The sequence below is a fragment of the Gadus morhua genome, chromosome 11 (assembly GCF_902167405.1).
Source record: "Gadus morhua chromosome 11, gadMor3.0, whole genome shotgun sequence".
Classification (NCBI taxonomy): Eukaryota; Metazoa; Chordata; class Actinopteri; order Gadiformes; family Gadidae; genus Gadus; species Gadus morhua.
The window spans coordinates 26,475,943-26,497,641 of NC_044058.1; the positions used below are offsets into that span (position 1 = coordinate 26,475,943).

The following is a 21,699-nucleotide window of genomic DNA, read 5'->3' on the forward strand; positions in this document are numbered from 1 at the left end:
TATACTGTTACAACGGGGAATTTAATTATCTTTCAGGTAAACAGCTGACCTGTATGCGGCAATCTCGATGTCCAAAGCCATCTTAACGTTCAGGAGGTCCTGGTATTCTTTCAAGTAACGAGCCATGTCATTCTTGTTCTGCCTCAGCTCATCCTCCAGTTGAACGATTGAGACCTGAAGAAGAATAATACAGCAACACAGCAGTATAAGAAACATTTACTCATAAACAATTGAAAAGAGGAAATCCAGTGCAACAATCTTAAATTAGTCAAGTGCAACCAAAGCAGAAAGTGTTGATGTTTCTGTCAATCTCCAACCTGCAGTTCTGTGACCTCGTTGCTCTGGTTGTCCTGTACTTCCTGCAGCTGGCCCTCCAGAGCCTGGTTCATCTCACGGCAGGCGTCGATCTCCAGCTCTCTGGCTTTGATCTGTCGGCGGTACTGCTGGACCTCGTCCTTGGCGGAGCGGGCGTGGTCCGTGTTGCGGGCCGAGTCCACAGTCATCACGTTCATCTTGGTGCAGAACCACTCTTCGGCCGACTGGAGGTTGCGCTGGGCCAGCTTCTCGTACTGGACGCGGACGTCCCGCAGGGAGGCGGAGAGGTCCGGCTTGACCACCTCCATCTCCACCGACACCTGGGCGCTGTACTGCACCTGGGACTGCAGCTCTGAGATCTCGCTCTCGTGCAGGCGCTTCAGGAAGGCTAGCTCGTCCAACAGGGTCCCCACCCTCTTCTCGTGCTCCGCCCGGGCCAGGCCTGCCTCGTCGGAGACCTTCCTGGCGTCCACGAGCCGGCCCTCGGCGTCCTCCCTGGCGATCACCTCCTGCTCGTAGCGGCCCTGCAGGTTGCCGAGCACGTCGTCCATCTGGTCCCGGTGGTTCTGCGCCGCCTGCTTCTCGTGGCCGGCCTCCTCCACCGCGGCCCGGAGCTGGCGCAGCTCCTGCTCGTACAGGCCGGCCAGGTTGGAGGGCTCCGTGTGCCTCTGCCTCAGCACCAGCAGCTCCGTCTCCAGCAGCTTCTTCTGCTGCTCCAGCTCGTGCACCCGCTCGATGAAGCTGGCGAAGCGGTCGTTGAGGTCCTGCAGCTGGGCTTTCTCCTCGGTCCTCAGGGTCTTGAACTCGGTGCTGACCTGCGCCGCCTGGCTGATGCTCAGCTCGGCGGCCGAGGTGGAGGAGTACATGGGAGCGGAGTACTGGGTGGTCCGGCTGTGAGAGGGGTACACCCGGCGGGCGGAAGAGCCGTAGGTGGGCGCTGCGGCGTGGCTAGAGTACATGGTCCTGGATATGATCCCGCCGCCGCTGCTGCCGCCGCCGCTGTATCCGCCGCCGCCGTATCCGCCGCTGCGGACCACCGTTTTCCTCTTGTAGGAGGACGGCATGTAGGAGTCATAGCCAAAGGAAGTCATGGCTGCTCTGAGTGGAGGTAGCCAGGACGAGTGTACAGGGGAAGTGGCGTCCCGGCTGCTTTTATAGGGGCCGGTAAGGACTGTGACGCAGGCTCCCGCACCCCACCCGGCAGGAGATTCTTTTCTTTTTTTTTCTGCAGGCATGCTGACTGAGGGAATCGATAATGATGTTACCGACCAGCCAGTCTCAGCATCGAGGGAGGCGGGGAGAATGCACTGCAATGGACAGGGTCAGTGAGGACAACACTCGGTGGTATGGATAGCTCTGGGAGGAGTGTTATCGTGATGCGAATACTGTGGTTTGAGGCTCTGTGGAGTTGGCAGTTGAATTCGGTGTAAAAGAGAATAAGTCAGGGAACATACTGTCACAATACGACTACATATTTATGCATCTCCATGAATTGACATTATTTTTATGCATTCTTCTGGTGCTGCAGAATGCATTTTTATTTGCTGTGGACGTGACTGCAGCATAACAAAGATCTTGCAGTTATTATCCTTGATTTATCAGTAATTACCCCTTCTATATTGCAATAAAGGCGTGGCCACTCGTTGCTGTCTGTCCACAACTTGTGTGGACACCGCAGGATGGACAGACAACATTGCACTAACATAATAACATTGTAGTTATCTATGAAGTAACTTTGAGAGTGAATGTGTACATTGCTTTAAAACGTATTGGTGCAAAGAGTGGTAGTAAATACAGAAAAAAAAGATCCAAACTAAATGCCCTCATAAGTTTTAACTTATTAAGCTCTAGTAATACAATGCACGTTGAAAAAAAGCACTAAGAATCACAATCTGATAAGGCAAACTCCCTGTGTTTCATATTGTATGGGATGGTTCCAATGCTGGGTGCAAGGTGTGTGGTCTCCCCGCCCCCAAAACATCGCGATGTCCCATTGGACAAAAAGAAAGCGGTCGCGACACTATCAACCAATAGGACGACGGGTTGCTAAATCAAGGCGTGGCCAAGGGGACATGCTGCGGCTGTGATGCTGTGACGTAGAATACTAACGCTCACAACAACAAAGGATGGCTCGGTAAAGTTTACACCACTCATTTGGGCCCATTCCGCCGTATAATCACGTCGGTATCCGCAGTTTGCTCCACAATCAGAGTCGCACTGAACCCATGCAGCGACCGTGGAGGTGACCGGTAAGACCTTCAGGCTCACCGGGGATGCTCACCCAGGGAGGCTAACGTTAGCTCTGTCGGCCTAGATCGCTAACCGGGTTATCAGATATTAGGTCGAAGTATTTTATTGTTAATGGCCAAGTGGTCAAGACCATCTTTCTCAGATTCTGCAGGGATCACAGGGGCTGCTCCCCCACAACCATGCAACTATATGAGTATATTAAAGACTATGCTGCAGGAGTCTGCGGCTGCAATTGTATGTGTGATCGTCCCCGATGCATTGTCAATAACTTAAAAGTGTCATCGTTTTGGCGCTATTCAAGATCATGTCGGCACTGGGATGTAATCACCGTTATGTGGCCAGACACTTCCCTGAATACAATCCAAAAGCTAAGGATAAGCAGGACACGGAGGGAAGACATTGACAGCAAAAGAGTCCAGAGTCAGCGAAACTGACACTAGGTCTGCTGTTAACCTTCCCTTTTCTGGCTGACTGGTGTTGATCAGAGCTGCTGTTTCCATGTTGCAACACTGCCACGCCCTACTCCCAAATATTAATTCATTCATTCATTCATTCACTGTCTCTTATGTTTCTGCAGCATGAATGAAAAGCCACTGCAGTTAGAGTTTGAAGCTCAGTTTCACTGTTATCAAAATGGTAAGATCTTTTACTCAGCTATCCTGCTTGATTTTAAAGCATTCAGCAATTCCATAAGGGCAAACCTACAATACGCTTGTCTTCTATGTGCTTATCTGTCATTTTCTCCCCCCCCCTCCTATCCGTTTCCAGATTCGAATAGCAGCATTAAATGCAGCCTCGACAGCGGCTGATGAGTCACAAGACCCCCAGAGAAGTCGCAAGAGTCAAACGAAGGAGGCGCAGGTATAAAGAATATGTGCAACCCAATCAATTACTTTTATACTAAGTATACGACTTCCATGAAACCCAAGTGAATCTTTTTTTCTTTATGTTCTTTGCAGGAAGCCGAAGCGTTTTCTTTGTACCACAAAGCTTTAGATCTTCAGAAGCACGACAAGTTTGACGAGTCTGCCAAAGCATATCATGAGCTCCTCAAGACACCGTTACTTAAAGAGGTATTATTACTCCCTGTTCTGGTGCACTTCTGCTAAGAGGAAATAAAAATCTATGATCTATGAGAAGTCTGCCGGAGCTAAATGCAGCCATCAATCATTCTCTCCGCGTTGTGTACCTCTGCTAAGTTTAGTTCAAGCTTTAGGTTATTTTTGTTGCATTTATGAAACCGTTAACTGTGAATATTTCAGGCCAAGCCCTCCGAGGACCAGCGGGTGGGGACCAAGCATCCTGGGCTGATGCTGAAGTACTCCACCTTTAAAAACCTGGCCAGCCTGACTGCTTTGCGGGACGATCTGGAGACGGCTATGGAGTTTTACCTGGAGGTATAATAAACATGAATTTTGGTTTAAATACAACCTGTTACGGGTCTGGTCCAACAAAGCTCCTTTGTCTTTGAGATGAATCCCCGTCTCTCTTGCTGTCACCGCCCTCTTCCAGGCCGTGATGCTGGACTCCACCGACGTCAACATGTGGTACAAGATTGGGCAGGTGGCCGTGCAGCTGGTGCGCATCCCGCTGGCGCGGCATGCCTTCGAGGAGGGCCTTCACTGCAACCCGGACCACTGGCCCTGCCTGGACAACCTCATCACAATGCTGTACACGCTCAGCGACTACACCTGTGAGTCTGGTTGGACCCACGCGTTCTTTAAAGAGAAATGTTTGAAAAGAAACTCAAGGAGACGATGTGGCAGTGACCTTTCTCCATTTTGATACCAAAACTAGGGTCACACGTAATTCATTTTCTTGTATTTAAGACGCAATGTGTACGACTGAAACCCCTCCAAGTTAGTAGGCGGGAGAATTTCAGAATAAAAAACTCAAAAAGTGTTCTTTCCACTGAGAGAGCTGCAGGCTGGCCAGACTTTTTTTTATTTATAGAATATATCGGTTATAGGATGTGATTTTATTGATAACATTATTGAAGACACTATTGATCAGCATTGACTAGGTATGTCCAGGTCATTTTTAGCAATGTTACACAATGCGACTTTAATCGTTGTCATATTTCTGGTCGACAGCTGTAGAAAAGTAGGGTTACATTTTTGTAATAATCTGTACTACAACTCTAGATGCAGCCGTTCCTCTACTTCAACAAAATAATCTTATCTTGTTTCAAGTTGACGTCACTCATCTTTTTGTTTCCGTGTTTGTATTCGTCTGGATGGCTGCAGATTGCCTGTATTTCATCTCCAAAGCGCTGGAGAAGGACCACTGCTACACTAAAGGCTTGGTGCTGAAGGAGAAGATCTTTGAGGAGCAGCCTTGTCTGAAGAGGGACACCATGCAGATGTTCACCAAATGGTGAAGAGCATGCATTTTAGTTTTTCCTTTTAACGTCCACTTCCTTCTCCTCTTTCAAAATACCCCGTTTCTATTGCGCTTACTATTTTCTCTTGTTTGTGTGCAGTGACATGTCTGTCCACTACGTATCGGTGGAAGAGGAGGAGAGCCTCTCTCTGGTGCAGGAGGCCCTGGAGCTACGGAAGCGTAGACAGGCCCTGTCCCACCGGGAGCCGAAGCCTGACCTGCTCCTCGTCCAGCCCATAAACTGCTTCTCGTGAGTCCCCCCTCTATGCACCCATCAGCAACCATCTATTTTCAATGCCGGATTGTCCAGTTCGAATTAGGGTTGCCGCGGGATACGGTATTACTGGTGGTACCGGTGTTGAGGACAACACCGAATACTCGGTGCAACACCAGCAACACAGTTTTTTTTTTTTTGTTTTTTTTTCTGTAGAAATTAATAATATAATTAGAATTCTGAAAATAAAAATGTCATAATAATAGATAGATATAATAATAGATAGGCTACCTAATAAACCGTTGGAACACACAAGACCGGTAACCATAGCAACGCCGGTAAACAAACCCCGCGAAGCCCAATGCCTACGAGAGCTCCCCGCGCTACGGCCATCCGGAGGCGCACAGAGCTGTTGGCCGTGATATTGTCTATAAAATTATATTATGCTATTATATAGAACGTTATAAGACGCTTTCACCGAGAATTGGCGCGCTGCCAGCCGCTGTCACCGAGTGTGAGAGGAGAGTTGACGGAGAAGATGGCGGTTGACCTAGTTTCAAAGTTCATACCGTCTATACTCGGTAATACCGGTGTTGACACTCGGTGTATTACTCGGTGTGAAAATGTCCACACCGCAGCAACCCCAGTTCGACTGCATTCTGTCTGGCTTCAGGTGGAAGAACCTGGGCGAGTGCCTCCTCGCCATGTACCGGCACCAGACCACGTGTGAACCGCCACAGCCCAGCCTGGGTCGCCGGGTGGACCTGTCGGAGTACCGCGACCCCGACTGCCTCAATAAGCGGCCTCGGCCCTGCAGCCCTGTGGCCCGCCGCCAAAGTGCCGTGGCCCCCGGCCTGAGCACCGTGGCCCCCGGCCTGAGCACCGTTCCCAGCAGCCCCAGCTCCTCCCTGCCCTCCGTGGCTCTGCCGGAGACGCCCGCCGCGCCCCAACCGGCCCTGGCCTCGCCGGCGCTGGCCCCTCTGGCCCCTCTGGCCCCTCTGGCCCCTCTGGCCCCGCCCTGCTCGGTGCCGGAGCCGACCCCCAGCCACGCCACTGTGGAGGTCACCACCACCGCCGCCGTGGCCACCACCCCTCCAGGTTCGAGTTTGTGTTGAACTCACTCTGCAGATACTTGCTTAAAGATCCCCTATTATACTATTTTTCTGGTCTTCGTTTCTTATTGATGACTCCTATTGAGCAACCTGACACGAATCACAGCACAAAAAACTATGTCGATTTTCGGGAAACTCTTCCTTCCATCTTGGCGCTTTTAGCATTCTCTGGCAACACTCGGCTTCGTCTAAAAGGGAACACGTCTAAATGCATGTACGTCATTATTTGACACTTAGGTATGGTTAAGCATGACTATAAATCAATTATAACAACGTTTATAGGTCATAAAAGTCGAAAAAGCATAATAGGTGCTCTTTAATGACATACAGGACTACATTTGCATTTACATGTAGGGCATTTAGCAGACGCTTTTATTCAAAGCAACTCACAATAAGTACAATTGTTAGAAGAAAGAGAAACAACAATATATCGCTGTCGGTACAGTAAGGCTGTTCATAGAACCGAGTGCCAAGCACTAACCATCACTAGGTTAATCCATTCCCCGTAAGCAACAATGATAGATAGGATAAGATGTTACACAGCTAAGTACTATTTTTTAAGTGCTAGGTCATGCATGCGTCCTTGCACTTAAAAGCACTACATGCTGCATGCTGACAACAAACGCACACCCTGTTGATCCCTCACAGCCATGGAGCCCTCCCTGGCGGAAAAGGCGAAGAAACCCCCCAAGAGGAAGCGCACCATCGAGGACAGCGGCGAGACGGCAAAGCGGCGCTCAGCGCGCGTCCGCAACACCAAGTGCAAGAAGGAGGAGAAGATCGACTTCCAGGAGCTGCTCTTCAAGTACCTGCCCTCGAGGTAGGGGCCGGGCCCCGGGGCCGGGGACATGGTTGTGGGGGCTGGGTCTCTGGAGCTATGTGTAGGGCTGGGCTCTAGTAATCGATTTGCTGATTAAAATAGATCTTCCTTGGAAGTGTCTGCTTATCTCAGGAGGTAGAGCAGTTGTCTTGTAACCGAAGGGTTGCTAGTTCGATCCCCAGCTCCTCCTAGCTCAGTGTCCCTGAGCAAGACGCCTAACCCTAACTGCTCCTGACGAGCTGGCTGTCACCTTGCATGGTTGACTCTGCCGTCGGTGTGTCGATGTGTGTATTAACCGATGTAAGTCGCTTTGGATAAAAGCGTCTGCCAAATGCCCTAATTGTAATTGTAATTGTCTATCGATTTGAATAATATCATTTGTCATAATGCCCCAAGTTAGAGGGTTTCTTGTACAATTTACAGCATTAGTTAAATAAGAATCTATTTAATATCCAAGCAAAATTGGTATTGTAACTGAAATATCCCTAACCGAATCGATATTGAATCGAATTGAAGATTAAATTGATTCCGGACCTTGTTAATCGGAATCTGATCGTTCTGGTAAGTCAGTGGCGTTGCCGAGCCCTATTCCCGTCCTCACCCCCACGCCTCCTCTTCCGGGTTCATCCTCCAGGCTCCGGAAGTTCGACCCCGAGGACGACGACGAGAGCCTGAGCAACATGGAGACCCAGAGCGACACGCAGGCCGACGCCCAGCTTCTCCACGGCAGCGGCCTGTCAACGGCGGATCTCATCGAGTACATGGAATCCGGTATGCGGCCGGTCAACCGCAACGAGGATGCATTTCCAAAGCGCGCCAGCCTCATTACGGCACTTCATGCTTTTTAACTTGCATTTTTATTAAGTTTTCACAAAGTTTTTGAACAGAACAGCTCAACCACATTATTGAAATAAGAAAAAGACAAAGAAATAGAGCAAAAAAGATCAACCTAAAACAGTAAAGCATATAATAGTTGACTGGTAGTATCTCAATGTTCAATCTAAAGTTTTCGGATTGGGCATTCATTCCGTGTCACGACGCTTATGAATGTTAAAATTTGCCCAGAACTTTTCATAAGGGTTCTCTTTTAGCGATTGATCATTACGATTTTTAATAATGCCCCAGGTTCGAGGGTTCCTTGTACAATTTACAGCATTAGTTGCATAATAATCTATTTCATTTCAAAGCAAAAGTGGTTTGGTGTCACAACTCTTATGAATGTTAAATTCTTCCCAGAACTTTTCAAAAGCGTTCTCTTTGATTCTCAAAGAAAGTAGGTCATCTTTTCCATCGCAAAAAATGTCTTGAACACGTCGTCCCTCCTAATCCGTTGAACACGCCTCTGACGATCCCCTCCAGAGCAAGACGACGTCCACAAGTTCCTCCTCTCCAGCATGAGCAACGGGGGGGTGCTGGACCTGATGCTGCGCTACCTGAAGGCTGTTGGGCAGAAGTACCTGGAGGCCTGGCCCCGGGGCCTGGCCCCCGTGGTCCTCCAGGTCCACCAGACCTGGCGGAGGCACAGCGGGGGCCTGCCCAACCCGCTGCTCCGGGACTGCAGCAACCAGCACATCCGGGTAAGGGCCCGGGGCCGGGGGTTTAGCGGATGTGTTAGTAGGGAATGGGAATGTTAAATCAATTTGATTAGTGTAGCGCTTAATCGCAGTTAAGCTGCTTGCACACCAACGCGCGGCAACTACCCTGATAACCGCCCCGCGGCAAGAGGGTTCGTCGCGGCGATGTGAAAGGGCCAGAGTTTTTGGCCGCTGCCGCCGAAAGTTTCAACCCGGGGAAATCTGAGCGGTAGGGCAAAATCTGTGCGCGAGTTGCCGCGCGGCGGTGTGAACGCAGCTTGAGTCTTAGAGGGCTTTACAGGCCGAATATTGATGACAACCCCCTAACCCGAGCCCCCCCAAAGGGCAAGAGAAAATGCTTACCTTCTGTTTACATGGATGGTAAGCAGTGCAAAAGGTGCTGTAATTGACATTTGCATAGTAGTTATGTGTAAGCAAATATTAATCAAATAAGGTAGGCAAGCAAAGGCAAGCAGCTTTATTTGTATAGCACTTTTCATACACGAGGCAGATTCAAAGTGCCTCACATGGAAACATCTTCGTACAATGAAATGAAATAATAATATTAAATAGATAAGTAAAAGAAAAGTAAGGCAAAGTTAAAAAAATGCTTTGTAGAAAGTGCAATGTATTCAAGATTTAGCAGAAAGCTAAAACAAACTTACAATAAAATGAAGTAATAAAATACATACGGAAAAGAAAATGAAGAAATAAAAAATATATTGGGAAAGTCTTGCCCTGGGTATGAGGTGCAGGCCGGTGGACCCCAAGGAGCCAAACTAAAGTGTAGAGGAAGGTTTTAAATTTGGATTTGAATTTCTCAGCAGAGGCAGCTTCACTGATTACAGGGGGCAGCCTCTTCCACAGACACGGCGCTGGACAGGAGAACACTCTGTTTACTGCTCATTTCTTTCTAACGTTTGGTATTGAAAGGGCGAGGGCAGAAAATAATTAGGTCCTCCAGGTAAATGGTTCATCCAGGGTTTTATTGGTCTCAATCGTGTCTCAATATTTATTTTGGATTATAATTAGTGCTGTCAGTTAAACGTGTTATTAACGGCGTTAACGCAAACCAATTTTAACGGCGTTAATTTTTTTATCGCGCGATTAACGCAACTTATTATTTATTTATTTATTTATTTATTTTTTGGCTCAAAACAAAGAAGCAGTAGCCTGACTGTTATGTTCAAGGCAGTATGTTTGTATGTTCATCGTTTGATTGCACTATAGGCTTTTTTTTTGTATCGTCCTGTTTTGATCAGTATATGCCAATGTTGTTATCAATAAAAAAACATTTGCACAAGGCAAGCCGATGCACTTCACCATGTTGATAAGAGCATTAAAATGAGAACAATTAATGGGAAAAATAAATCAAGGGATATATAGCATAGAAAAAAGATTTGCGGTTAATCGCGATTCATCGTGAGTTAACTATGGCATTAATGCGATTAATCGCGATTAAATATTTTAATCGCTTGACAGCACTAATTATAATCATAATGTTATGTTATTATTTCCCGGCCTGGATGCAGGAAATGTTGGACATGAGCTTAGCGGGTATGGAGCTACACCTGGAGCAATGGTCCCACACCAAAGGGAAGACCGGTAGGTTGGGTTGTGTTAACTTGGGGAAATCACCTTTTTGGAAGGTGGAAAACTGTTGTTTTCTTAATTTCTTTCCTATTTATTTATATATTTATTTTATTTATAATTTATTATTGTGATTTATGCTACTACTCATTTGTAATTATTTTTCGATCTTTTAGTTTTCACTTATCTTTATTTTCTTTATCCTGTATTGTTGCTGCTATGTGGCTGTTGAGGAACCAGGCCTAATAAGAATTGTACTCTTGTGTACTCTTGATTCTGATCCTCTGCCCGCTCAGTGTCTCCACGGTGGAGCGGCACGGGGCCAAACGGCGAGGCGGAAGACGCAGAGTTCCCCGGGCCGTTCTTCCAGAAGGATCTGTTTGTGCTGGCCCTGGGCGCCTCCCAGATGGATCTGTTTGGCGAGGCCTGGCTGGATGTCATGGTGCGCGTCCACTGGCTCAAGGCGCGCTTCCTGGCCCTCCAGGTGAGGTATCCTGTTCGTTTGGGGGAAGGGGGATTTACATTTATAATCCATCATTATAATAATACATTTGTATTCTTGTAGCATCCATGTTCTTCCGACTTGGTAGCCTGAACACGCGTAGGGCAGAGATGTCGCGTTTCCCGTTCCGACTTTCCGCCTCTGACCCTTAACGAACGCAGCATAACACCGCACGTGTTTGTGATGTTCTGTGCCTGCGTAGTAATTGACCTTGTCTGGTGATGGTATCAGATCGGCGCATAAACTTGCGTACTCGCCGATACCCGATACTGGGTTTTAGGCGGTATCAGCCGATACTGGTATCGGTATCTAAACAACTCTAGTTGTGATCCTGCAGGGGGACATGGAACAGGGCCTGGAGAGCTACGACGTGTGTACGAGTCTACTGCAGGGCAAAGCCATCAGCCCCGAGGGGAGCCACTACACCATCACCCTGCCCAACCTGCGCTCCGACGCGGTCATCTCTGTCGAGGAGGTGGGTGTCGTAAAAAAAAAAAAGACTGCAATTTTTTTTAATTGCACCTGTAACTTTAACCTCTGTCGCTGCAGCCGTGGCACTTTTAACACACTACGTACATTTTATGAACTTGATACTAATCTTGATGACGGGGCGGCATATGGCGGGGATGGCCTCTGGCTCAGAAGGTAGAGCGGGTTGGCTGGTAACACGAAGAGTGCTAGTTTCGAGGTGTCCCTGAGACTCCTAACCCTAGCTGCTCCCGACGAGCTGGCTTTCGCCTTGCATGGTTGACTCCGCTGTCTGTGTGTGAATGTGTGCATGAATGGGTGAATGATTTGCAATATTGTAAAGCGCTTTGAGTGGCCACTGGTTAGAAAAGCGCTAGATAAATGCAGTCCATTTACCACATGATGACGTCGACAAGGTCGGAACTCTCGTCACGATCCCTGTCTCATCCTGGCGGCTCTCTCCCTCTCTCTCCTCCTCCTCCGTGGATAGATCGAGAAGAGGCTGAAGTCCCTGGAGCGCTGTCAGTCTCTGGAGGAGATCCAGCGGCTCTTCGAGTCCGGCGACTACGACTCGGTGGTGCGCCTGCTGCAGCCCACCCTGCAGTACGGCAGCCGCGGGAAGACCCTGGAGCTGGTCACCTCCGCCCCGGAGAGGCCCGTGCAGCTGCTGCTGCTGAAGGTTGGGGCTTACTGTATGGTGTTGGCCTGGCACTTAATGTACGCTCTTATTGTATGGTGTTGGCCTGGCACTTAATGTACGCTCTTATTGTGTGGTGTTGGCCTGGCACTTAATGTACGCACTTAGCGTCTGCTGAATGTAAATGTAAATGTTGGGACATGATTCTCACAAGCTCTGCTCGTGTGGCTTGAGTGTGTGACCTCTCCCTCTCACTCACTCACTCCCACTCTCCCGCCGTGTGGCAGGACTCCCTGCTGAAGAGCCGAGACTTCCAGCAGTGTCTGCTGTGCGCGGAGCTGTCCCTCAGCGAGGCCCTGCAGCAGCTGGCGGCCGCCGACGCCTCGCCATCCGCCAGGGAGGAGTGGCTGGCCGTCATCACCCAGCTGCTGGCCGCCATCGAGGTCTGCTTCGCCGAGGACGCCGCGCTGCTCGCCAACGTGCCGCGCTCCTCCAGCATGGCGCGCCTCGCCAACAACCTCATCCAGGTATGGAGGGCGCACACACACACACACACACACACACACACACACACACACACACACACACACACACACACACACACACACACACACACACACACACACACACACACACACACACACACACACACGGGGGTTTTTGTTCACCTACGACGTGTGGCGGGATGTGAGTCTCTCGGGATCTCCCGATTCGGTGCTTGGGGTTCAGATTCAATTCAAAACGATTCCTGATGCGACGACGATTCTCTAATTTCTGCACTGACTCCGGTCGGCTGTGTGCTCAGGAAGGCAGTGTGTCATTTTTATATATTTGAAAAAGTTACATCCACTGATTGCTTTAATTGCTTTTTAGCCCTTCTTCTACTTATCTATTATTTTATTTTATTGTATGACAATGTTTATATGTGAAGCACTTTGAGTCTGCCTTGTGTATGAAAAGTGCTATATCAATAAAGTTGCCTTGCCTTGCCTTGCCTTGCCTTGCCTTGCCTAATGTCTACACACAAAAGCAAGCCGAGCACAACAAGATTTTCTTTTGTGTCGCTATGCTTCAGAACCCTAGCGGATAAAAATCTGTATTCTTACAGGATTCAATCGTATTCTTTCTTAAAGCCAGACATAACCAGAGAAACTAACAAATGATTGATTGTCCCTGCCGGTGGTGTAGCTCATCGACCTCAGCATGAACATCCCCGAGGACCCCAAGGAGCCCTTCTTCTCCTCGGTGTTGCCCTGGATCCTCCTGCACCACCTCATCAAGCACGAGGAGGCCGCCTTCCACTGCATGCTGAGGAAGCACGTCCCCCTGGGGGACGAGGAAGGTCTGTCTGGCTCCCCTGCTCTCTGTCCTTCTCTGTAGCTCTGTCTGTCTCTGGCTCTCTGTCCTTCTCTGGCTCTCTGTCCTTCTCTGTAGCTCTGTCTGTCTCTGGCTCTCTGTCCTTCTCTGTAGCTCTGTCTGTCTCTGGCTCTCTGTCCTTCTCTGGCTCTCTGTCCTTCTCTGTAGCTCTGTCTGTCTCTGGCTCTCTGTCCTTCTCTGGCTCTCTGTCCTTCTCTGTAGCTCTGTCTGTCTCTGGCTCTCTGTCCTTCTCTGTAGCTCTGTCTGTCTCTGGCTCTCTGTCCTTCTCTGTAGCTCTGTCTGTCTCTGGCTCTCTGTCTGTCTCTGGCTCTCTGTCCTTCTCTGTAGCTCTGTCTGTCTCTGGCTCTCTGTCTGTCTCTGGCTCTCTGTCCTTCTCTGTAGCTCTGTCTGTCTCTGGCTCTCTGTCCTTCTCTGTAGCTCTGTCTGTCTCTGGCTCTCTGTCCTTCTCTGGCTCTCTGTCCTTCTCTGTAGCTCTGTCTGTCTCTGGCTCTCTGTCTGTCTCTGGCTCTCTGTCCTTCTCTGTAGCTCTGTCTGTCTCTGGCTCTCTGTCCTTCTCTGTAGCTCTGTCTGTCTCTGGCTCTCTGTCCTTCTCTGGCTCTCTGTCCTTCTCTGTAGCTCTGTCTGTCTCTGGCTCTCTGTCCTTCTCTGTAGCTCTGTCTGTCTCTGGCTCTCTGTCCTTCTCTGTAGCTCTGTCTGTCTCTGGCTCTCTGTCCTTCTCTGTAGCTCTGTCTGTCTCTGGCTCTCTGTCCTTCTCTGTAGCTCTGTCTGTCACCGGCTCTCTGTCCTTCTCTGGCTCTCTGTCTGTCTCTGGCTCTCTGTCCTTCTCTGTAGCTCTTTCTGTCTCTGGCTCTCTGTCCTTCTCTGTAGCTCTGTCTGTCTCTGGCTCTCTGTCCTTCTCTGTAGCTCTGTCTGTCACCGGCTCTCTGTCTGTCTCTGGCTCTCTGTCCTTCTCTGTAGCTCTGTCTGTCTCTGGCTCTCTGTCCTTCTCTGTAGCTCTGTCCTTCTCTGGCTCTCTGTCCTTCTCTGTAGCTCTGTCTGTCTCTGGCTCTCTGTCCTTCTCTGTAGCTCTGTCTGTCACCGGCTCTCTGTCCTTCTCTGTAGCTCTGTCTGTCTCTGGCTCTCTGTCCTTCTCTGGCTCTCTGTCCTTCTCTGTAGCTCTGTCTGTCTCTGGCTCTCTGTCCTTCTCTGTAGCTCTGTCTGTCTCTGGCTCTCTGTCCTTCTCTGGCTCTCTGTCCTTCTCTGTAGCTCTGTCTGTCTCTGGCTCTCTGTCCTTCTCTGTAGCTCTGTCTGTCTCTGGCTCTCTGTCCTTCTCTGTAGCTCTGTCTGTCTCTGGCTCTCTGTCTGTCTCTGGCTCTCTGTCCTTCTCTGTAGCTCTGTCTGTCTCTGGCTCTCTGTCCTTCTCTGTAGCTCTGTCTGTCTCTGGCTCTCGGTCCTTCTCTGGCTCTCTGTCCTTCTCTGTAGCTCTGTCTGTCTCTGGCTCTCTGTCTGTCTCTGGCTCTCTGTCCTTCTCTGTAGCTCTGTCTGTCTCTGGCTCTCTGTCCTTCTCTGTAGCTCTGTCTGTCTCTGGCTCTCTGTCTGTCTCTGGCTCTCTGTCCTTCTCTGTAGCTCTGTCTGTCTCTGGCTCTCTGTCCCTCTCTGGCTCTCTGTCCTTCTCTGTAGCTCTGTCTGTCTCTGGCTCTCTGTCCTTCTCTGTAGCGCTGTCTGTCACCGGCTCTCTGTCCTTCTCTGGCTCTCTGTCCTTCTCTGTAGCTCTGTCTGTCACCGGCTCTCTGTCCTTCTCTGTAGCTCTGTCTGTCACCGGCTCTCTGTCCTTCTCTGGCTCTCTGTCCTTCTCTGTAGCGCTGTCTGTCTCTGGCTCTCTGTCCTTCTCTGTAGCTCTGTCTGTCTCTGGCTCTCTGTCTGTCACCGGCTCTCTGTCCTTCTCTGTAGCTCTGTCTGTCTCTGGCTCTCTGTCCTTCTCTGGCTCTCTGTCCTTCTCTGTAGCTCTGTCTGTCTCTGGCTCTCTGTCCTTCTCTGTAGCTCTGTCTGTCTCTGGCTCTCTGTCCTTCTCTGTAGCTCTGTCTGTCTCTGGCTCTCTGTCCTTCTCTGTAGCTCTGTCTGTCTCTGGCTCTCGGTCCTTCTCTGGCTCTCGGTCCTTCTCTGGCTCTCTGTCCTTCTCTGTAGCTCTGTCTCTCTCTGGCTCTCTGTCCTTCTCTGTAGCGCTGTCTGTCACCGGCTCTCTGTCTGTCTCTGGCTCTCTGTCCTTCTCTGTAGCTCAGTCTGTCTCTGGCTCTCTTTCCTTCTCTGTAGCTCTGTCTGTCTCTGGCTCTCTGTCTGTCTCTGGCTCTCTGTCCTTCTCTGTAGCTCTGTCTGTCTCTGGCTCTCTGTCCTTCTCTGTAGCTCTGTCTGTCACCGGCTCTCTGTCCTTCTCTGTACTTCTGTGTGGGTCGCTTTATCTGTCCGTCTCTGGCTCTCTGTTCCTCTTATCTTAAGAAAAAATCTGATCCATGGAATCCAGGCTGCCTCGCAGCAGGAAATGAAATTGTGCGCAAGGCGGCATGGCTATAGCCAGGCCATTTCGGAGGCGGGACACGTTCAGAATTCCATTCATAAATTAACAGACGTGAATTGTCTGGCTGGCTGAAGTTCTGGGAGTGTCCATGGGAAGATTTGTGTAACCAACTAGAGAGAGGTATGATCAGTTAAGCATGACGAAGGACGAGTGTATGGACGTAAATCTGTGCCATCGGATTTTGAAAATAAAAAGCCATTGAATTCTAAGCACTGAATATTTATGCAATGAAATAACGTATCTTAATTTGAATTTCAACGTAATCAACGTCCCCGCGCTGAATTTTTTAACGTTGAATATTTGATTTTGAATTTTTAACGTTGAAAAATAAAGCTGAATAGGAGTTCAATTCAAATCCAGATACGTTATTTCAATGCATAAATATTCAGTGCTTAGAGTTCAATGGCTTTTTATATTCAAAATCCGATGGCACAGATTTACTTCCATAGAAGTGACTCAAACATTTTGTGGTTGAGAGGGCGTATTGGTTTCCACCATATAGGTTTCTACAGGACAAAATCTGTGTGGGGGTGGGGGAATCTAGTGGGGGATATGTTCAACAAAAGAACAAGGAATTGAAAGGTACTTACAATAGGCCTAGGCTATATTATTTCCCATGATGGCAGCAAGGTTCCACTTTCAGCTGGAATTCACCGGTACATCAAAACCACGTGTCTTCTTTTGGATTTCAGTTCCCTTTATTTATTCACACAGTTCAGCAGCGGGATTCATTCAGAATCAGAGCCCACATTAAATCTGCACTTAGGGCGATTATCACTACCCAGCCGAAAAATAGGTGCGCTATAAATGGTTTTGTATATAGCAGTCGGGAACATGGGCATAGTTGTGGAAGTGCTGGTGTTAGAAAAAAGAAGTTGACGGAAATTAAAGTGCTGCACATTGACTGTACAAATGTAGATTATTCATCACAAGAATTTTAATTCAGAAATCGAATAGGCTAATAAAGTTTGAATTGTGAGATAAAATTCAGCATTCTGATAATAAAGTCAGAATACTTGGATAAAATCCGAATTCTGATAATTAAATCCAGCATTAAAGGTTCATTTAAGAAGGTTCTCCCCAGTCATTTGTCGCCTGGTCGCGATGTCGACCAGGCGACCAGGCGACATTATTGCACTAGCGTGCAATAATTTGCAGTGTCAGAATTCTGAGAATTTAGTCAGCATTCAGATTTCTCAGAATTCTCTGACACTGCAAATTAAAGCACTACTACTAGCGAACCACTTTCAGCGTGACTGGAGAGAACTTCCTTAAATTAACCTTTAATGCTAGATTTGCATGAACGCTTTTGCGTGAATTTGTTTGGTTCTCTTCCATGGAAGCCGGAAGTGGGAGATTCCTGGGGCTTGCCCCATGAATTCAACGCATGCACACGCTCACACGCCACACTTCGTATTCCTCACGCAGAGAAATTACAAGGACAGCGCCCACCAATTTGGGCCGCTATTTAACAGTGTTACAGGTAGGAATCAAATGTGTTTCCCGTACGTAGGGTAACCAGACGTCCTCTTTCGCCCGGACATGCCCTCTTTTTGAGACACTTTTAAAAAATGTTTTGCGGAACTTCAAAATAGTCCAGGATTATATTAAAGCCTCATACATGTTCACATTGAATTTGCGTTGCGTTTCTCTGGGTCGTTCACAAACTAGTTAGGCTACGCCCTCCCCTACTCAGTTATGTTTGCTTTGCATTTGTGGAAGTGAGTAGGGGGAGTGGTTAAGCAGAGCCTTCAGATTGGACGGTTTGATTTACTCAGTTACCGTCGTGTTTTTTATTTATTTTTTTACCATTAGTTTTATAGGGACAAACATTAACAAATTTTCTCCTACAGGGGATTGATAAAGTTCTATCTAGACTATTGAACAGAAAGAAACACTTGGTCATACTTTACACACTTTACAACTGCATTGGCCTAATGCCACAGATATATTTTCAGCATTGGACTGAATGCCACATAAATATATAATTATGTTTTTGCACGTTTGCAACGTTTAAAAGTTCAGGGTATAAAGTTCAAGTATATGCCTCTACTTGTATTGCTTAAGCCAATAGCCTTTTGAGGCGGTGTTTTTTCTGAATATTAGTGTTAAGGGCCAATAATGCTTACTATCATACGTTAGTTACCAGGTCTGTGGACACATAGTCACATGTAATAACATGTAAAACACTTTTTGTTATCTATTGTTACTATTATATTGTCTAAAATGTACGCATATATTAAAAAAATATATAGCGTATAAAAAAATGGCTGGTAAAAAAGATGAGTGGCTGGTCGATTTTTAAATCTACCTGCCACAGTGGCTGGTGGGCAAAAAAGTTAAATTCCATCTCTGTTGTGTGTGTGTGTGTCTCTGTCCTTCTCTGTGGCTCTGTGTGCGTGGCTCTTTCCCTGCCTGTCTCCGTCTCTCTGTGTTCCTCTTCCCCTCTGTGTCTCTTCTCTCATTGTCTCGGTCTGATGGTCATGGGTGTTCCCTCTGTTCCCTCTCTGTCTCTGTTCTTTCTGTGTGTCTCTTCGACTCTCTCGTTGTCTTTTGGTCGCTGCCCGCATGGTGTCAAAATTCTGGTCTCTCTCAGTCTCTCTGTGTGTCTGTTCTCTGTGTGTCTCATTATCTCTCTGTCTCTCTGTGTGTCTGTTCTCTGTGTGTCTCATTATCTCTCTGTCTCTCTGTGTGTCTGTTCTCTGTGTGTCTCATTATCTCTCAGTCTCTCTGTGTGTCTGTTCTCTGTGTGTCTCATTATCTCGCTGTCTCTCTGTGTGTCTGTTCTCTGTGTGTCTCATTATCTCTCAGTCTCTCTGTCTGTTCTCTACGTGTGTCTGTTCTCTACGTGTGTCTCATTATCTCTGTCCCTCTGTGTGCCTCTTTGACCATGTCTCTGTCTGATGGTCGCTGCCTGCATTGTGGTAGTCATGGTAACCCGTTGGTAGACTTGGTTCACCATTGTAACCCGGTGGTAGACTGGTAATCCGGCGGTAGACTGGTAATCCGGTGGTAGACTTGGTTCACCATGGTAACCCGGTGGTAGTCATGGTTCACCATGGTAACCCGGTGGTATACTTGGTTCACCATGGTAACCCGGTGGTAGACTTGGTTCACCATGGTAACCCGGTGGTAGACTTGGTTCACCATGGTAACCCGGTGGTAGACTGGTAACCCGGTGGTAGTCATGGTTCACCATGGTAACCCGGTGGTAGTCATGGTTCACCATGGTAACCCGGTGGTAGTCATGGTTCACCATGGTAACCTGGTGGTAGACTTAGTTCACCATGGTAACCCGGTGGTAGTCATGGTTCACCATGGTAACCCGGTGGTAGACTTGGTTCACCATGGTAACCCGGTGGTAGACTTGGTTCACCATGGTAACCCGGTGGTAGACTTGGTTCACCATGGTAACCCGGTGGTAGACTTGGTTCACCATGGTAACCCGGTGGTAGACTTGGTTCACCATGGTAACCCGATGGTAGACTTGGTTCACCATGGTAACCCGGTGGTAGACTTGGTTCACCATGGTAACCCGATGGTAGACTTGGTTCACCATGGTAACCCGGTGGTAGACTTGGTTCACCATGGTAACCCGATGGTAGACTTGGTTCACCATGGTAACCCGGTGGTAGACTTGGTTCACCATGGTAACCCGGTGGCCCCGTCTGCTCCCTCCCCTCCAGACGAGTCGGACACGCCCATGCTGCCGTCGTCTCTGATGCTGCTGAGCACGGCGCACGAGTACCTGGGGCGCCGCTCCGGCTGCTGCACATCGGACGGCGCGCTGCTCAAGTTCTTTGTGAGTGCAAAGCCTGAACGAACGAACAAATTAATTAATTAATTAATTAATTGATTCATTAATTGATTAATTAATGAATTAATGATGGAGGCTGCAGGTCAGGTGCAAATGGAGTGTGTAAGTGTTTTTTTTTGCTGTTGTTTTGAAATGAGAGAGCCGCTAGGTTTGGATGCTAACGTGAACAGGATGGGAGTAGGACAGCAATTTTTGCTTTAGTTCACAAAATCTTTATTTTGTTTATTAAAAATGTTGCAAAAAGTAGGATCCTTTTTGATCAATTCGGGTGGAATAACATTTTCTCCCTATTAATGAAATGTGCAGTTAGTATGACTGGAGAAACATTGACTGAACGTTTTTTTTTGTGTGTGTTTTTATCCAGGTCAGCGTTCTGGAGAAGGAGCTTGTGGCCTCGTCGAAGGACGACGCCCATCCCTACAAAGAGGAGCTGGAGATGGCCTTGGAGCAGTGCTTCTTCTGTCTCTATGGTTACCCCAGCAAGAAGAGCAAGGCTCGCTACCTGGAGGACCACTCCTCTCCACAGGTACTCACTCACTCACTCACTCACTCGATCACTCACTCGATCACTCACTCGATCACTCACTCGATCACTCACTCGATCACTCACTCGATCACTCACTCGATCACTCACTCGATCACTCGATCACTCACTCACTCACTCACTCACTCACTCACTCACTCACTCACTCACTCACTCGATCACTCGATCACTCACTCACTCATGCCAAAGGGTTCACAACTATTCAAAAGTCTGGTATTCTTAAAGGTGACATATTGTGACAGAGAACTGGAGAGTTTAAAAGGCATGAAAAAGTTTTAAATATAATTTGCATAGATCTTAGATTGTAGAAACCAATAAATATCAAACCTCTGCGTGTTTATTGCAGATACCCTGGCACACAAGCATGCCTGCATGTGGAAGGCCAAAAGGTTACCACTTTTATCCATAGTAGACGTCCGTCAACTTAAATAAATGAAAATTTTGTGTTTAAGCTTTTATAGGTCCGCATTTTCTTATCACATGCTGTGGGAGCAGCATCTTTATGAAGATGCGATTAATGCAATTGCTGTTCAAATAAGTTACTCGGCCCATTAATTCGGAAAACAAATTGGGGTGAAATCCATGTTCACACTTTCTCGTTCGGCGAGCAGGCATGCTTCACCCTGAATGGAGCTGCAGCCGCGGGCGTCTCTTCATTAGACCCGACTGAGCGACCTCCACCAGCCGGCCTCCAACAAGCACAGCAGCCTAATGCTGGCAGTAATGACCCCTCATAATATGGGCTTCATCTGCATTTGATGCACATTAGACTTCTACCAGTCGATGTGGATCATCTTTTTATAGTATTTGGATGCCCCCTAGTGGACACTTTAATTTAGGTATAGGCAGTCCTTACTAGCAGACCGGGACTGCGTTCATGTGAAAAAAACATTCTGTAACAATCGTCTGTATTGGGTAAAGGGAAAATGGACCATTGTTGAAACAGCCACACAGAGCAAAAGGCTGAATGGTCTTAAAGAAACTCAATTTAGTTTCACATTGAACTACATGACTTGCTAAATACTTTCTGAGAACTAGAGGGAGTAGAAGTCGAGATCTAAGAGAAAATTATGTCCAGCCCACAGTCGATTGACTGAATTGAGCATGGATTAAATCTTCTATCTCCGGTGTATCACCTGTCAGTGCAATGAACGCACAGCGGCAAATGTAAGAAAGATCTGACTGAGAAATAACTGGCTTTGAAAATCGTTATCAAAACGTAATTTTTAACATTTTGGGTTGAGACCAAAACGATGTGAAATGTGCCTTTAGGTGACTGTCTGACTGTATCTTACTCACTCAGCCGCTCAGCCCAGAACAGACTCCTGAACAGTCACGCCTTGCCAGAGTGTTCTTTGGCTGTGACTTCTGAAGCCACTTAACTCAAAGTAGTGCTTTTTGTAATCTTTCTGATGCAACCGTTGCTGCAATCCAAAATACTGTCAGTGATGTGATGCAGATGTTTTAATCAAAGGGCTCGGTTGAAAACGCGTGAAGCCAGCCAAAAAACTAATTAAAAAAAAATAAAGCAAACTCCATCAAGCTC

General features: G+C 47.9%; 2 protein-coding genes across 4 annotated transcripts in view; one reads left to right on the forward strand and one right to left on the reverse strand.

Annotated features, from left to right (window-relative positions):
- neflb (neurofilament light chain b) overlaps window positions 1–1,423 on the reverse strand; it is a 2,758-nt gene extending 1,335 nt beyond the window's left edge. Inside the window, exons 1-2 of the mRNA XM_030369700.1 lie at window positions 318–1,423; window positions 50–174 (exon numbers count right to left, since the gene is read on the reverse strand). Of these exons, the coding sequence (XP_030225560.1) occupies window positions 50–174; window positions 318–1,406 (1,214 nt within the window). The 5' untranslated portion in view covers window positions 1,407–1,423. The remainder of the gene's footprint in view (window positions 1–49; window positions 175–317) is intronic.
- Window positions 1,424–2,388: 965 nt separating this feature from the next.
- cabin1 (calcineurin binding protein 1) overlaps window positions 2,389–21,699 on the forward strand; it is a 57,857-nt gene continuing 38,546 nt past the window's right edge. For all 3 annotated transcript variants that reach the window (XM_030369683.1, XM_030369684.1, XM_030369685.1), the window contains exons 1-20: window positions 2,389–2,564; window positions 3,143–3,201; window positions 3,334–3,426; window positions 3,525–3,638; window positions 3,828–3,962; window positions 4,078–4,258; window positions 4,812–4,941; window positions 5,048–5,197; window positions 5,835–6,259; window positions 6,922–7,093; window positions 7,728–7,864; window positions 8,453–8,670; window positions 10,200–10,272; window positions 10,554–10,741; window positions 11,097–11,234; window positions 11,718–11,906; window positions 12,152–12,391; window positions 13,053–13,206; window positions 19,479–19,594; window positions 19,974–20,135. In XM_030369683.1, coding sequence (XP_030225543.1) covers window positions 3,199–3,201; window positions 3,334–3,426; window positions 3,525–3,638; window positions 3,828–3,962; window positions 4,078–4,258; window positions 4,812–4,941; window positions 5,048–5,197; window positions 5,835–6,259; window positions 6,922–7,093; window positions 7,728–7,864; window positions 8,453–8,670; window positions 10,200–10,272; window positions 10,554–10,741; window positions 11,097–11,234; window positions 11,718–11,906; window positions 12,152–12,391; window positions 13,053–13,206; window positions 19,479–19,594; window positions 19,974–20,135 — 3,018 coding nt within the window. In that variant the 5' untranslated portion in view covers window positions 2,389–2,564; window positions 3,143–3,198. The remainder of the gene's footprint in view (window positions 2,565–3,142; window positions 3,202–3,333; window positions 3,427–3,524; window positions 3,639–3,827; window positions 3,963–4,077; window positions 4,259–4,811; window positions 4,942–5,047; window positions 5,198–5,834; window positions 6,260–6,921; window positions 7,094–7,727; window positions 7,865–8,452; window positions 8,671–10,199; window positions 10,273–10,553; window positions 10,742–11,096; window positions 11,235–11,717; window positions 11,907–12,151; window positions 12,392–13,052; window positions 13,207–19,478; window positions 19,595–19,973; window positions 20,136–21,699) is intronic.